The sequence below is a fragment of the Grus americana genome, chromosome 1 (genome assembly GCF_028858705.1).
Source record: "Grus americana isolate bGruAme1 chromosome 1, bGruAme1.mat, whole genome shotgun sequence".
NCBI lineage: Eukaryota > Metazoa > Chordata > Aves > Gruiformes > Gruidae > Grus > Grus americana.
In genome coordinates this window covers 26,055,065-26,072,973 of record NC_072852.1, presented here as the reverse complement: position 1 = coordinate 26,072,973, position 17,909 = coordinate 26,055,065, and the positions used below count along the sequence as shown (strand labels likewise).

Genomic DNA, 17,909 nt, shown 5'->3' with positions numbered 1-17,909 from the left:
TAAGAGGGAAGAAGAGAGATTACTTGAACAAATTTATTGAGTTTTACTACATAACCTTTCAGTGAATGGAGTGCCTATGGGCTATCATGTTAAAAAAAGGATTTTTAAGTAGCAAGAATGTTTATGAATCACTCAATAATTGGGCTATTATGTTAAATAAGCCTCAAGCACAAAGTTAAACATTGCTATGCGTGCATATTAATATGAGTATTCCAGCACTCATTGATCCCTTGCAGCTCTTCAATAGACTTTTGCCCCTTATTTCCAAGAACTTCAGCATACATTTGTTCTTGTGGAATAACCTTTAAACTTGTATGGAGTTTAATCAGCCTTGTATGAGGCCAGTTCTTCAGCTCAGTGATGGCATTTTAAAGAGCTGCTTAAGAGATGAAGAGTTTTTCTAAAATATCTGCTTGTAGGAATATTTAAAGTATATTTAAAGATTTGTAAAGATTTAAAGTATATTTGTCTTTGGTGGGAGCAATGCTTTCTGCTGCCTTCCTCATTGACACGTTATCTTAGGGGTCACTTTATAAACGTGAAACAATTGCTCTGTGACAGAAAGGCGTTTCTACCCATTAAGCCTCATTTCCCCCCTGTTACTGAACCCTGAGTGCCTCCAGGAACTCCTCTGCGTCAATCAGAGGCTAGAAATGCTCCTGGGCTGGCGGACTGGCATCACCATTCCGTTTATATCCTATGTTATTTTGAAAATAACTCAATTAATTTTATTTTGAAAATTCCTCCTCATTTTTAAGCTAGTAGTGAGATAACTTGAAAGGCACACAGGATCTGGAGAACTGTTTATACTGATCTGCAGGATTTTTTTAAATGGCTTCTGTGTGTCAAGTTACTAGCCTCTATTCCCCTACAAATCTAGTCCAAATTCTGCTCTTCCACTGGAATAACCTCCTTTACATTTTAATCTATGCAAGAGAGTGCTGATATTGCCCTGTTTTGTTTCTCAAGGCAGATAATTCGAGGTGGAAAAGGCCCACATAGAACTGTTTGCATCCTTTATGACCTTTTTAAGCCATGTTTTAAGCCACAAGATTTTTTGGATATTATAGTAAAAGAATTTCTTGGCTGGTGTATTTTCTGAAGTTCCCAGTTTTAAACACATACTATGTGGAAAGCAAGTTTTGAATGTGTAATTATACTGTAAATCTGAATCCAATCTGGTTGGATTAAAATATTTGTCATAAGTGGGTTGCCAGCAAATAATTATTCTCATGAGTCATCTGGCAAACACTACAAAATAAAGGATACATTTGAGCAAATAGGATTTGATTGTGGAGATTTCATACACAGGGAAGGAGCTGGAATTTGTTGATTTAGGAATTTTAATAAATCATTCTTCCAGCTGTACTGCAAATGACCCCATGGATCTAGATATCTCCATGTGACTTGTTCTTATGAACAGTAAGAGTGTGTCTAACTTATTTTGATTTTTATTGGCAATTACACATGTACATAAACCCTGTACACAGGCTGGTACCTAAGTAGGCTATGAATTTTGGCCTAACTCTTCTTTAAGTTTCAGTTAACCAACTGGAGACAGGATCTCCCAGACCTAATCCTTGCATTTTCAAAGGCTTACTCAGACTTTGAGTTTTGTGACTCTGACTAGAGTCATTGGGCACTGAATGATTAAAATCCCTCCAGGGTCTGAAAATTTCTCTCAAGTGCCAATGCAAACTCCATTAAGACCTTACAGCAGGATTGTCAGTCTCAGAGTGACCAGGCATTAAAAATCTTGCCACTGTACATGTTATCAATCTGCCAGAAGTTGCATGTTACTTGAAAATGTTCATACATTTCACAGTTTTTTCTTTGATGCCTTCTTGGAACAGATAAAGATACCCTATCTCATATCAGGCAGATCTTCACCAGTCCACAGCTGGACTTGAATCCTCAGTTTAACCCAAAGATCAAGGAATACTATGCAGAAGTCCCATTTGACATGGTGACAGTGAAGATAGGAGCAGAACCCTCTAACTGTCAATGCCAAGTACACCTTGATGAGAAGAAAGGACCAAGGTATGAGCAACAAAATATCACTGTAAAAACTAAAAGTATTCTTAACTTTGGAAATACGTCAGAATATTACAAAATTGGTTTGAGTTTCCAAAAGCAGAGAATGCCTATAGATGAGTCACAGGAAAGGCAGGGGTAGTTCAACATTTGGAAGTTTGCATTTATTTGTCAATGTCCTAGAGGCAATGGTGATATGTTGTCAAGCCATAATTAACTCTAGCTTTACAGACTGCACAGTTGCTAGCATCTCCCCCGGCTTCTCCGGTCACTCACAGCATCAGAGCTGGGTGGGAACAGACCATCATTACACTGCACACAGCAGGGCAGCAATGAATTTGAGCTTTCGTATCCAGGCCTTGATTCTGCACTGTGGCCTAAGCTACTGTCCCACTGGGCTTTGTCCCTCAGCCAGCAGTCTGCTGATGTGGGTCAGAACAGGGCAGTTGGGACCAAAAGAAGAAATAAATTCATAGAATCATAGAATCACAGAATGGTTTGGGTTGGAAGGGACCTTAAAGATCATCTAGTTCCAACCCCCCTGCTGCGGGCAGGGACACCCTCCACTAGACCACGTTGCCCAAAGCCTCGTCCAACCTGGTCTTAAACAATTCCAGGGATGGGGCATCCACAACCTCTCTGGGCAACCTGTTCCAGTACCTCACCACCCTCACAGTAAAGAATTTCTTTCTAACATCTCATCTAAATCAACCCTCGTTCAGCTTAAACCCATTACCCCTTGTCCTGTCACTACACTCCCTGATAAACAGTCCCTCACCATCTTTCCTGTAGGACCCTTCAGGTACTGGTAAGCTGCAAAGTTCAAGTTTACTTATTCAGAATGATCCATTTTCATCAGAATTATATTATAAGGGATTGTCAGCAGCAAGAGTCCCAGCTTATCTGATCTTTTAGAGAAGTATAAGCCTGGAGGATAGGGGAGAGAGCAAAGTCATCAGTAAACATCAGGTCTGAGCACTGACCCACAATCATCCATGATGTTTAATTGCTACTATGATCCCTGGCACAGTTTTTGCTTTCCCAACCAGCTCTTTCATCGACAGCAGCATGTGCCGGGGATTGTTCCAAATACTCATTTTGGGCATGGCCTGGTTTAGGATGTTGGGAGGGACAAACATGTTTATTTACCTGGGTCAGGTACCTCAAAACCAAGAGCTGACCTATTTACTTAGCCATCAGTAACTTGATAAAAGATTTCCTTGCTGACCTCTGGATATTTCAAAGGGAGGGCAGGGACAACGATTCGGTTGGGAGGAAGCATCCTTAACCATTACAGAACTAGCTTTGCTCCGTGGTATGATGTGCCTATGCAACCCACAATCTTTCGACTGACTATGAAGCAGATACTTTGACCTGGAACACCTGCTAATAACCAGACAGTCTGTATGGTTGTTACTGATCTAATGCCTAATATGCTTCCTGTATTTTCAATAAGAAATTAGTCTTGATTTATCATTTCAAAAGAATCTCCCACAAAGTTCTTCTACCCAACTTTTTAGTGTTTTCATGTTAATCGTCTTGGCAGTCAACACAGATATGTGTGAAAAACTTAAGAGATTTCTTCCTTGTAAAAGGAAAACAGAATAACAATATGTCCTTTACACTGAAAAGTAAAAGCCCTGGATTTGCAGGTTCTGTGTCTTTTGGCATTTCTCATTTCCCTGCCAAGGGAAGGAGAGCACAGTCCAGCTTTGCTCCTGTCTGTCACTCTGACCAGTTTGTCTGGGACTCCAGCACATTTGGCTAGTGGACAATTTCAACAGCTAGCTGACACCTCTGATCTTGTTTGTCTCCCTATCGACTTCACCACAAACTTGGACCTGCCAGGAATTATTGTCCCTAGTGGCTTCATTCACAGGTTTCATGTCAGAATTGTTGCCACTGCCACTGAAACTGTTTTCACTAAGTTTCACTGTCAGTATTTTGTCTTCCTGAAAGAACTGTAAATTGTTTTTACAAATCTTATTTTACATGTATTTTTTATTTAAAATCATATGTATTTTGTAAGAGAAAGAAAATATTAGAAATAGAAACCTCAAGGAGCAAGTAAAATTTAACTGCCATAGGCAAAGCAGTGTAAATCTTCATTTCTTTAGTGTTTATTCCACTTCTTTCCCGTTTTGCCTTGCAGCATTGCTAACTACCCACTTGGCCTTGGATTGAACAGAGTCATTGTTCTCGTAACAGATGATTCACAACCCAAACCTCAAGTTGTGAGCAGCTACAAAATCACAATTTTTAGAGAGGACCGCCCTAGCCTGCCTTTGTTTGATGACTATATGATGTGTGGGTTTGTGCAGGTATTGTCTCTATTTTCTTTTGCTATACAAATTAATAGTGAATTTCACTGTTTTCTGTTCATACAGTGGTATAAATTAGGGTACATGGGCCAAAGCTGGGGTAGAGTCAGTTTTGGTGAGATTAGAATCTGAGTTCTAAATGCTGTAATTGTATGAAATACAGCATTTACACAACTTTTTGGCTAGAAAGAGTAAGACCTGCATAAATACCTGTTACAGTTACCATGCATTTGAGAAGTCCAGGCTAAGTAATCCTTACTTTGGTCAGCCAAAATCTTACCCATCGGAGAGCTGTTTGCTTGTGAGAAACAGTCCCTCAGTACCACGCGGTGAGCAGACTGCAGTTTTTGTAACTCTCTATCTATGACATTGGAACCATGGAAATTCTTTTACCAGGAAAGATATTTATTATGATGGTGTGTTTATCGCTGTTCAAGAGAAATGCTGCTAGATAATTTATGAATGAAAAATGTTTATTCTAGAAGACCAACAAACACAATGGAAACAAATCACTGATGCTTCCAAAGGAAGGGATGATTATCACTTAGATCACATTTAGCCGAATGTAAGTCTGGGGATGCAAATAAATTACTCCCAACAAATAACAGTCCTTGAGAAGCAGTGGGTCTCTTGAATGCAAAAAGGTGACAATCTGTCCCATAGGGCTTAGGAGGGGATTTTAGGGGGAAAGGGGCCTCCGGCTGAATTAAACACAAAATTGGAAGTAAGATAATGAAAAAAAGGAACAGTGAAGCTTTCAGTTAGTGAAACTCTGATGATAAAGATACTTCTCCTAAGATAGAAAACTTGCGATGCAGGCTGGAGCAGAGCTGTTTGGATCCTGATGTTGGAGGACTAAAAGTTGGTATTTGATATGGTGGGCAAAGATAAGCCAGTCAATTCAAAGAGGGAAGTGACATGGTAAATCATAAGCAAGGGCAGTGCTTTTGCCGGTGGGATTTTAGACAGGTTCAAAGGTTTGGTGGGTTCATTCTAAATAATACAGCCTCCAGGAGGAATAGTTTCACTGCAATTAATTCTGCAACCAGGAAGCAGGATTTTCAAAACCATAGAGTTGAAATTGTTATCTGTGTCCATGTCAAGTGTCTAATCCTATCTTATTTATCTTCTTTGTGAAGGTCTTCATATATTGATATATCCTTTCCATAAAACTTATTTCCCTTCTCCGATTCCTTTCTATATACTTGGGAGACCAGGGTGGGAGAAGGCAGAGCATTTTACATGATGGGACAGATCAAGAGGGATTTTTTTTTACTGTGGAGAAATAAACACTGGGGCTTACAACAGGAGCCAAAGAGATTATAAATGTTGATAGCAGATTGCATGTCGACAATAATTATCTCAATCTGCAAATCAGAACTGTCAGAGAAAATGTATGTAGTAGTCATAGCCTACTGACTGCTGATCTGAATACCTGATTATGGTGCTGTCTGGCACTCTACCTATTTGCTGTCTCTTCTCTTACACTTATCTTACAAGCTCGAAAGGTCAAGGACCATCTTCTTGCTCTTTGTACTGGCTCAGCACTAGATCTGCTAGTTGCTACAGTAATACAAACAAGAATAAAACCATATAAGACCCAAGATTTTAGTTCAGGTATACAGCAATTAGCCTGACACCTTAGGTGTGAATTAGTATGAAAAGGAGAGCAGTAGTAGGTTCAGCTGGTGTTATACTACCAGGAAAACACACTGGCTGGGAAGATGTGAGGAAAGGTCCTCTTGTCACCCAATTTAGGGCATGTATCTGGATGTAGGAACAGGAATTCAACCTCATACACATCCTCCCACACTAGAGTTCACACTGTTGTTAATGTTTTATGGTAGCATTTATAAGACTGAGTATGAATCTTTGAAGCACTGTGAAGGCAAAGAGATCTAGAATGATAAAAATGAAATGTGTTTTAGAAGTTTATTTTGATTGAGCTCAGTTTTCTGCTCATCTGTGAAAAACTGCTCTCTAATTAATATAATTGTTCAGAGCTAGGGAGGACTTCAGGAGTTTTGAGTAAAAATGAGATGAAAAGCATTCTTGTGGTATCTAATGAGGGCTGTGAAGATACAGTATGAGATTCTAAACCAACATTTTTTTTAGAAATGTTAAAGGCAAACTTATCAGAGAGTGCATTTCAAAAACAAACAAAAGCTGGAGCTGGAGATAGAAATGGCATTCTAAAACACTCAAAAGCCTGCATTTTTTTTCCCTTTTCCCTATTTGCTAGAAGATAATTTATTAAATTTTGCTTAGAGTGATGGTTTTTATCAATACAAAACTCAGGTCTTAAATAGCATTCTTACATTCCGCTTTTCATACCAGAGAACATTATGCGCTCTTGAAGGGTGGGTTAATACACCCTGAGCAATGGCACAAATGCTTGTTCTCTTAGTAACAAGACACCTGTTTTAGGAGCAAAAGGATAAATACAGTGTGAACTGATGGAGTCTCCTTTGGACACTTGACTAGGCACAACTGGGATCATGCATGGGGAGAGAAAGGTCACGGACAGTAGTGTGGTCTTTCTCACAGAAGGCTTCAGTTAAAATTCTAATCCAGTGACTTTTTTTCCTGACTTTCTTTTATGTTTAATCCCATTAGGATATTCAGGTTTCACTGCAAGATGATACTATAAGGACGGTTACAATAAAAAGACAGAGCGCGGGATGTCGTTTCCAGTCCTCTAACAATTCTCATGCAGTTGAATAATCCTGGATTAATTTCAAGGCTATTGAGTTAAAAAGTGTATGGTTCCAAGCCTTGCAGCCCCTAAAAGGGGAAAAATATTGTCCTCTCTACTTTTTTGATAGCAGCTATAATATCCTCATTAAGACCAAATTAGTAGGGGGTAAACTGTGGCATCACCATAGCACCTACAGCAGCTTTGGTCGCCCTTCATTGTGTGCTCTGCATTCTGACAGTATTGCTTGAACTGCAGATGGAGAGGTTATTGGTTTGTGCTTTAACTTAATTTTGTGTAATTATTGACAATATTCAAAGTAGGTGTTCTTGAGAGAACTGGTGCCATTTCATTATCCCCTGTGAAGCCATGATACCAAGATAGGCAGAATGCAAAGCAAGCAGCAAAAATCAATGAGCTCATAAGACAGGGGTATCAGCATTACCCTCAAGTGAAAGATCCCAGACTACCTACACACTGTCATAAAGCACAGAATATTTTATACATTCTTGCAGTGCCCATTATCTTTAAAATGCAAAAAGATTTATCCATGTCTCAAAATGTGTGGATGCTACCTCTTTATCGTTAATCTTTGCCTCATTGCAGTCATAGAAAGTAACTGGTAACTGAAACTTAGGGAACCATGTTTCACACTGTGAACTTTTGTACCTATAGTGTCCTGCAGCCACATATGTTTTTGTGGGTTTTATAATTTTTTTTTATTTTAGTAATACAGTTATTTATTTAGTTTTGCATTGTGAGTAATGGATAGCTAATATTATATTTTATAGCCATAGTGTGTATGTGTTTGTCTGTGCATTTGCACAAAACATGAAAACGTACTTTCCAGAATCAGTACAGTGCAGTGGGCTGATGCTCTGGCTGTCCTACAGCTTTCTCAAGTCTGAGACAACAGACTTACAGAAGTACAGCTTTAAAAACTTCCCTGATTTTTATAGAAGACCTTATTTTTAAGTACTATTATCTCTTATATTTTTATAAACCCTTTTATCATACTCATTTGCTAGAGTGCAGATGGCATAAGAAGTCCAACAGAGCCAATGATGAGATACTGGTATAGCGTTGCTGACTGCGTAACATCAAATGGCTGCAATGCAGCTGGCAACAAGATGCCAGCAACAAGATGTTGATTTCTCTTCCTGTCTGCTAAAATTCCATTGATGAAAAAGCAATTAAGACCTAGGCCTAATAAAATAGCTATATTTAACTTTACTGTAATCTTTGACGTGTAGAGATGAGAAAACCCTTTACAAAGGAAGAAGCTTTTAAAAAAAAAATCAAAGTAATTTCACTTTTTTTGTTATGAAAGGTATGAGAATACTTATATTTTTTTTCAGCTCAAGTTATAAATTTCCAAAGGAAAATGAAATGTTTTTACTTCATTTTAAACTGCATGCTATTACAATTACAATGCCTTTCACACCAGATAGTACAAGTAAAAACTGTCAATTATCGAAACATGAATTAGTCTTTGCCTAGTGCTTTCATGCAAAGATTTTAAAGAACCTTGCAAATATTAAATAAGGTCCATAAAGTAAAAATTTAAAAAAGCTTAGGAGAGAAACAAAGAGCTTGTCCTATAGTAGAACAGGCTTGAAGCACACTGTATTCCCCATTAGCTGCATTAGATTCGGTGTGACCCCCATTACAATCCACCCGTCTCTTCAGTCCTGAGAACACTGCGGGTGCCACGTGCAGACTCTTAGGTTTCTCAGTGCTCGTTGTAGCAGCAGCTAACCTTCCTGGCAGCGCTGGGTTTGAGTGCCTTGCTTGAAAACACACAGAGAGTGCATCTCTGGCACTGAATATACAGCCTAATTATATCAGCAACCAGATTCTGTCTTATCTGCAAAGTTAACTTCCCTTCCAGAGAATAAAAGAATATCCATTATAGGAGCAATCATGCATTGCATTCTTTAGTCTTCTCAGATCTGAAACTGGTGAGAATTTTTTTAGTGGTTTTGAATTTTTCAGAAAACAACAAAAATGCCCCAAACTTAAAAAAAATAGTTTCAGTCATTTTTTTTTTATTTTTCTGTTTTTTAAAGCTTTCTGATTACGGAAAAAATGTAAAGAAAAACATATGCTTTCTTCAAAAGAAGATGTTTTGATTCAAAGAGAGTTATTTGACTAAAAGAGATTAAAATTCAAAATTTATATTGGCATAACTGTTAAATTAGAGATTTTAGCTATTGTGCAGTCCAGAGTGCTAACTCTGTTTTCAGGGAGGGAGTGGCTGGGACAAGCAAGAAGCCCACTCATTATTAGATCTGAAATAACTCAAGCTTATATTTTAAATTTGCTTTAGAAACACTGGTGAGAGCATAGTATGACAGTAATTTTTTCCAGGAGCAATGCCAACTTAAGCATCCCTCTCCCTGCCTGCAGCTACTCATGAACCAGATGGGAGAACTTTTTTTTTTTTTTAATGGACTAGTTTCTAGGATAAGGTTCCCAATCTTTCTGTGTTAACACAAGGGAAGGGGTAGGTGCAGGGGCAGGAATGAGCAGCTGAGCACGTAAGAGTGGAGGTGGGTGCTTAAAGCAGCTTTTTCTTCCTTCATGAAAGAAATTCACATCAAGATTGGGTTTAAAGCACTTGCGAGTGAATAGTTATAGCTGTAGAGAGAAAACCTGAGACCTGGTTTTCAGTAAGCAGGAGCTTCATGTCCAGAAATTGTAGAAGTGGTTTACAGGTGAAAACACACAAAATACTAGCAGTACTTTTGCATTGCTATTAATCTATTAAATAAAGCATAAAATATTTTGGGGGTTGTGTGCCTGCAACCCACTCACCAGGAAAGACAATGCAGTGTTCACATAACCTTGAGGAGCAAATATGTGGAAACTGATTGTTAAACTGGAGGCATCATTTCAGATGAAAGCCACAAAATGTTTAGGGAGCTAGTACAGAGACTGCCATAGAAATAAAGGTGAGAGCTTATATCTTCAACTGCTGTACATCAACATGGTTCAATTAATTTCAGGGGAGCAATTCCAAATTACACTGATGGAGTACCTGTCCTGACAGAAACATATGGCTAAATTCTCTTCCATTATATACGCCAAGTAATGTTAGTGAGCGGATTCATTTGCATAAAACTGCTGAAATTGTTAGAAATTTTCCTAAATACTCATGGTCAAACTGGAGCTCAGGAAATCCTAAAAACTATTTGAAGTATTTAAAGATCAAGACATGTAAAATCAGCATTCACTGTAGGTATAAAATGAACAAGTACCTAAATCTAATAGCACAATTTGATGCTTCTAAAAAGTATATTTATGGAGGTATAAAAGTTAGAGATGTCAATAATAAATACATTGAGCTAATTTGTAAGTAGAGGGTTAATTTCTGTGCGTATCTCAGAACAAAATGGTTTGTTAAGTCAGCATATTCTGGCTTTGTCAACATCTCTGCCATTGGGGAGAGAATGTTTGCCACATTTTCTTAATTATAAGAAAACTTTTGTGATGATTTAAAGCATTGCTTTGTAGATGAGTCAGAGGAACAATTAACCATTATGATGGATCTTCGCTACATTTATGCTGTTCTGTGCTGAACTCCTTTTGGATCTCAGCAGAGATGTAGCTGTTAGGTTGGTATCTCGATCAGTGGCCAGTATCTGCTGCTTTAAGGAAAGGTCTCAAAAGCTCAACAGAGCACAGATCTGCCCTTTGGGGCAATTAATGTAACACTCTGGGTTTTCTCTAGAAATCAAACACAGTTCTTTCACCTACACAGTTGACTTCATACGTAGTGTGCACTATTGTCTGGTAATCATGAGTTCTTATAATCACTGTTCACTGTCAGATATCTGTGGGACTCTGAACAGGCCATAGAGAGAAAATGGGCACGACTAGGGCATAAGCTGGGAAGAAACAGCGAAAGGAGGAGTTTGGTTGTGCTTCTACTTAGGCATCTCTTTCTCTAAGCATGGAATTAGAGTGTGCTTTACAGTTTCATCCTGTATCTCCAGTAGGCTGTGCCTGACTAGAACCATCATCATACTCTCCAGCATTTTGGAGGTGCCATGCTGCAGAGCCCAAACTTTGAAGCTCAACTCCATCTTGGGTTCAGCTGCCTGGAGAAAAGCATATAGTCTTCTAGTTTACTGCATTTTGCTTACACTCCTAATTTTACATTAGTTGTGCTTAGTCTTCTCTGTATAGCTAAGTTTCCTGTTTAACATGTGATGCAAGATTAATACCAGATACCCTCCAGGAAAGGTCTCCAGAAGTATCAGGCAGAGACTGAAGAGAGCGGATATTTCCATGCAGCAGCCACATTTGTCATTATTACAATGCATTGTACACGGGAAATGGTGTGTTACACAGATCACTGATGGATAACTTGGCACCAGTGCCTTGAGACAATGCATGTGAATGCTGATTCAGTGATTCAACAATTTTAAGCCAATAATGACAGAGATGACACCAATGAACTCATTTTGTTTCTCATCATTAGCCAGAGGAGATATATTAGGTTGCTATAATAATTAGCCCCTGAAGAGATAAATTTTTTTAAGCAGCTTTCAGCCTTCATTTTTCCTCTGCTCCCTTTGGGCAGCACTCTTGCAGTTAAGAAGTTCCTAAATCAGGAATGATAACATTCTTCACCACCACTGAATTTATTGATACCAGATAGTGTTGTTCGTAGCACCTCCTATCTCTAGCAATGGAAAATTTAGTATATCCTTTCCCTCTTCTCTATGTTTGCAGGTTAGCACAGTCTTACTAGGAACATCCCACTATCCTAGACACTCAGGTGACTCCTGACTTGAAGGGTTATTTTGCTATTATGCTGCCGTAGAAAATTGTCATTAGTATATCATTATGTAAGGAACAAAACCGTAAAAAAGAAGCATCAACACCCTAACAGAGCAATTCCACTCTTTTGTGTGTTCAAGCTGTTCTCCCCCTTCATACAATTACTTATGTCATCCCATGGGTGTGCATGACCCATTAAAGATATAGAAGATGAAGATCTGCCCGGGAGTTAGCCAAGCAGAAACTCATAATTGCATAACTAAAAATGTTAGGGAGTCAAATTATGACCCATATGATTGCAACTGGTGAACAAGATCCCACCCTGGTGGGGTGTATGGTTGGACATTTCAGCCTGACAGATGCCTTGCAATACCTGCTCCCTAGGGTGCTGCAGGACGGGGAGATGCTGAGACACATACAGGGCTATGGATGCAGATTCTGTAGATACAGTGCTATCTCTGACCCTATCGAGGACTACTAGTACAGACTGGACTAGACCCAGGTTTTCCTGATTCCTTGCCTTTAACCATAGGATTGAAACGCCTTTTTAAATAATAGCAGTGAACCATTGTGGGTGGCTGTGAAAGGAGACAGACAACAGTAAACACTGGGTAAGCAATTCAGCTCCTGGGAGAACACTGTTCTCTGGAAAAGCTTCTCAGAAAAGCTGCTTTTATATAATTCTTGTTAGCTATGGGGTTTTTGTTTGTGTTATCAGGCAATCATCCCACATATTTAGAATAGATTTTCACTTATGCTTCTTTTTTGCTCTTATTTTGGATGAATTCAATATAACACAGGCCCTGTAACACCAGTGGAATCAATTACATTTTTCTAGAGAACTGGTAGCAGTAACTTCTGCAGAAGACTCCACACAGCACTGACTTTTTTTGTGCTTATTCTTGTTTCCTCTCCCTGCCCTCCACAGTAACTCCTCCATGCATTTCTGCATTGTGGCCCAGCTTGGCCAGGAGAGGTACAGCTTGATGGACTGATGGTTAGAGCCCTCTAGGGAAAAGAGGGAGCCATGAATCGCCTCAGCCCGAGGCCATCCTAGAGGCTGGGTGCCTGGGGGATCCTGACTAACCACGGAAAGGTTTGTTCTGCTGGATGCCCCTGCCTACAAGAGGGCACCGCTGGAGCCAGGCTCCGGGCAGAGGCAGCTCCCAGCCCTGAGACAGGTGCTCTTGAGATGTACCCTGTGTGCCGTACTAATAATTATCAGCTGGCTCTGGGTACCCTCGTCCCCGGTGTTGGGGAACACTGAGTCACCTTGTGAAGGCACCTGAGATCTCTGGAGAGAAGCAGATCATTCACTCAGGGACTCTCAGTGACTCATTAGCAGCTGATGTTTTTCCTTGATTCCACAGGAAAACCTAGCTTAGGCCATCTCAATCACCCTGGTGGGCCACGCTCTTGCTTTTCAGGCTTTGCATTGCCTACACTTGGTGCTTACAATTTTTCTATGCTTCCGTTTCTAACTGTGCAATACCAGGATATAAGCATTAACACCCCAGTAAAGTGTAAAGTCTTACAAGGATGAGCCATGTAAGCATGAGAACTGCAAAGTATGACTTAAGCAGTTCTCCTTTAAGAGCCCCAGGAAGTGCAAGGACACGTTTAAAAGTACAATAATAGAATGGGGTGGGGAGGAAGAAAAGGTCATCCAAAGTTTCTGAAGCCTCACTGAAATATTTACCTTATGTTTTGGGTAAATAGCTGTGTCAGTGTTTGCATTCTGTCAATGTACCTGATTCATGGAGAGAAAGTTCATTAATTAGAAATAACTTACACTGTGTGACAGCACACAAAATGTCGCAAACGTGATCAGACTGCCAGTTTAGAAGTCGCAGACAAATCAGTACATGAATATGGGCAAAGTATTTGCAAAATGTATGTTGCGTGTGCATCTAGTTCTGGGGGGTTTTTATAAACGGTCATTGCAGTTTGTACTGGAGCAAAAGTTATGGTTATAAGGTTAAACTTCAGTAGCTTTGTGTGACACACCAGGGCTCTGTGGTGCCTCAGCTACATTTTTTTGTGAATGGTGGCATCTGTTAAATTGCTGACATGACAGTAGATTGCTGTGGAGCTACTTGTAGTGGCTGTGAGCAAGCTGGTGCGAGTACAGGGAGCAAACAAGGTGCCACTGCCGCATGGCACCCAGGCCAGCCCAGCTCCATGTCAATGTGGTGTCATGGTTTCTGAGCTTATTCTGTCTGCAAGACTTTCTGTCATGCTCATAGACATATCATCAGGGGTGCGTGGTAAAACTGTTTAGGGCCAAGTTTGGGGCACACAAAAGTTGCACCTTGCTTAGTGCACAGTTGTGCAAGTACACCTCAGCTCTTCCAGTTCTGAGATTCTCCAAGCAGACTGTCATTTGGATTTAGTAACAGCTTCTGTACCCATTTTTGTGATGTCTATAATAGTAAAAGAAGAGAAAAATATCCTTACTCCAAGCCCTTTGAACAGGGAAAAGACTCCCATTAACTTCAATGTAATTTGGATCTAACTAGACTTATTTTGTTAGCATGTGGAGTCAAAAAAATGAGTCTGCAGAAAAGAAAGTATGCCTACCATTGCATCTCCAGAAATAATAACTGTGCTTTGATCATCTCAGCATTTGATGCTAGTGGAAATTATTGGTGACATTTTGCCGTTAGAAAGCTGTAATGTGAAGTAGGGAGTATAGGTTGTGACGAAGATGATATAAGGGGAGGACTAATGAGTCATAGTAATGACTCCATAACTCTTCTTAGTAATTTGTCTGGTCTTTTAATGATAACTTATAATTCCAATTTGGTAAAATAAAAGCAAAAAGGGCAGTTCTGCAAGTCAGCCATATGGTACAGTAGAACAATAGAGATTGAAGTGATTTATTGCTTCACTGTGTAAAGGCTATCACCTCTTCCAGCTATATGCTCACAATGCATAATTGAAATTCAGATTGTTTTCCCTGTGGATTATGTTGGTAAAGAGGATGTGACATGACTGAAATCCTGCTGTGGGTTTGACCATTTTTATTTTCATTGAAAGAGCCAAGGGTGCTGTGGCACCAAGAGTGAGTAACTTACTCAGGCTGCCACACGAAAGCCGGGAAATGGGATAATCCCATCTCTCAGTGAATACTTGAAACAAAACTGAGACCTGAAGGTTTTATCAAAATATGGGGCAGTCCTTGCATTCTGGGCCTGTCCCAGAGAAAGTGGAAAATTTGGTCACCTTTGTTTAGAAGCTTGAGAAATGGTGTGCTTCGTGGACTGGAAAATTATAAAAGTATTTAGCCTAATTCATGTCTCTAACATCAGTCAGAAGTAGTTGTACCTAGGTCACAAAGCCATAGATGTTTCATAGTTTCATCAAGTCAAAATCCAACTTCCTTTCTCAAAGGTCAAAAAGCAAATAAGGAAATCAGTGTTCTTGATTATTTTACTTTGTTCCGCGGTAGTTTCTTCTTGCACAATGTTCTTAATTGAGATCCAAAACAGAAAGTTGTTTAACTACTTAGCTGGTTAGTTTCTTTTCTGTCTAGATTTATAAATATATGAAACAGTTTTTACTGTTTTAAAGAGTGCTGGTATTTGCCTATGTTACACCTAAGTAAGACAGTGAAAGCTTATTGCATGGATATTCATAGTTTTAATTGGCCTGGTTTTGCTCTTGATAAAGAGCAGTAAAATGAGTCAGTGAGAGGTATTTACTACGCAAGATGAGCCTAACAGCAGAAGGACAAGGTCCTGCCAAAGTCAGGAAGCCAGTCTTCACTGCTCTTGTTCCTTTTGGAATCAAGGTAGATACAAAACACAACCGCCAATATAAGAAAAAAGGAGACTCATATTTGATGCAATTCACTTTGTAAGTATCTTCACTGAGAAAATGGAGTTCACAGTACATATCCATTGCTATTTCTGTAGCTGTAAAATTGTCTGTATCCTAAAGAGAACTGTTATTCTCTCTACCTATCCTTGTACAGTTTGTGTTTCAAAGCTGAAATCCAGGGTATTCACAATTGACAGTTCAATTACTGTATGCTTTTCAGTTCACCTCATACACTGCTCTCAAATTCATCAGAAAATGTGAAATAGCCTGTTGAATTTTCCCCTTGATGATAGCACAATAGATCTGAAAGAAGAGCCTTCAGTATGAGGCTTCCTAAGTGTTAACAGATCATGAAAATTGGCAACAACTGTTGTGCCGAGTATCATAATCTGCAAGAGGAAGGCCAGCAATTCCACAGTGATGAGAGGAGAGCGCTCGGTGTTTGAGCTGTGGTCACATTTGCCTTTCAAGTCATTTGGGCCTCCGTAACACACTTTGTGGGAGAAGAAAGCTAATGCAGCTGCCTTTGCTAATCAGTCAGTATGACCCAGCCCCTCGGGGAGGCAGGCAAAGGCAGATACATACTGAGACACACAATCCTTGCTGATTAACAGTGAAAGCTGGTAAAGTTACTCTCTAAGCCTGTCTGGCCCATCAGCTCCAGAAATGTAATTTAGATGATTATCTACATGCCCATTAAACCTTGTGACCCATCGCTAGTCTGTTTGAAGTTTGCCTGCTTAAACTTGCTAATAGGGAGAATAGAAGGATTGACTCAGAGGTCATGAAATAAGAGAGCAGCAAAGAAGATGACAAAAGAGCAGAGGAAAACTTCCTACTGCATGTATTTGGTAAGGAGAAAGAACTACCATACCACGATCATCTCCACAGATACTGCTACTTTATGGAGCAAGCGAGCCAACTGGAATTCAGGCCATTTAATACATTTTTGTGCGCTTTCAACCTATTTTGTTTAGCTGCACAAATAAAATGTGCTACCTGTGTGATAAATGTTGTCAAGTTAGATGTTTACAGAACATAACACAACCTATTGTAAAAGAGCAGGAATGACTGATGTATGATAGGTGTTTCTGATTTTGCTCAGGGTTACAGGGTGTAGATATAACCAAGGAAGCACTTAATTTAAATCAGTCACATCAGAGTAGTTGCAATCAGGTCAGAATCAAGGCCAGCCTTGTTCCCTTTAGGGTAAGAACTTCTAGCCATTACAGGTGCTTGTGAACTTAAAGATTATCAATGAAAAGCTTACATGGTGAATCTGTTTTTTAATTACTCAAATTGAAATAAGTATAAACATTTAGAATGATCTACATAAATTAGTCACAGGATGTCACAGTAAAAATGGTGACCGGTTAAAACTAAATTTGTAGAGAAAAGGTGGGATTCATTGCAGAAAACAGAATGGAATACATGAGTACCTCAATAAGGGTGTCCCGGCGGTCTGACTAGTTACTGGAAGAAAATGAGCTTTAACTTTAAATGGAGTCTGAAGGTCATTTACCTACTTTTGCATATGCTACCAGCCTTGGAATGAATCCTTGCCCTTTTGCTAAAGACACGGTCAACCTACTTGTGGAAAAACATTGGTTGGGGGCATATTTCACTGTATTTCAAAGAAGACAAAACCATTTCACTAGTGTTATGTCTGGATCCCTAGGTTTTGCAGTATGAGATCTCTTTATAGAGAATTATTGTGGTCTACTTTGCAATACTTTTGGTACATTTATTTATTTATTTATGTGCTTTGTGTTGATATAGTTATGATTAAATATAGTTCTGTTTATCATTTTATTATGTTGAATCAAGCATATTTTCCAGCTGGAGTCTCTGTATATCTCAGACTCCTTTCATTTACATGCACAACTCTGTATGAGAGAGACAGTAATATGCTGGTGGGGAAAAAAATAGAACAGTATTCAGTGCTGGGGCAATTCATTTTAGAACTTGAGACTTTTATTTTTTTCAGTGTTCTTAGTAATTTTTTTTTTGTGGCTGATACTGGAAACTCAGATACTTGCTGCTCTGAAGCTGCTGCCTGTACTTTGTAATAAAATGCATCAATTTTAAAATTCCACTGTAAGCATCACGCTGAAGCTGCCTTGCACCTTAATCTGGTTAAAAGTATTCAACATTAGTATTAACCACAGTTGGGCTCTTCAGTCTGAAACTATTATCCTTTGTGTGTTGACCACTGGCACTGGTTCTCACCTTGAAGAATATATTTTCCC

At 39.3% G+C, this 17,909-nt stretch overlaps 1 protein-coding gene across 5 annotated transcripts in view; it reads left to right on the top strand.

Annotated features, from left to right (window-relative positions):
- Positions 1 to 17,909, top strand: part of CPED1 (cadherin like and PC-esterase domain containing 1) — a 153,330-nt gene that overhangs the window by 78,279 nt on the left and 57,142 nt on the right. For all 5 annotated transcript variants that reach the window (XR_008575473.1, XM_054813359.1, XM_054813358.1 and 2 more), the window contains 2 exons: positions 1,854 to 2,040; positions 4,187 to 4,355. Coding sequence is in view for 4 of the 5 variants with exons in the window: in XM_054813359.1 (XP_054669334.1) it covers positions 1,854 to 2,040; positions 4,187 to 4,355 (356 nt within the window). In the remaining variant the exon portion in view is untranslated. The remainder of the gene's footprint in view (positions 1 to 1,853; positions 2,041 to 4,186; positions 4,356 to 17,909) is intronic.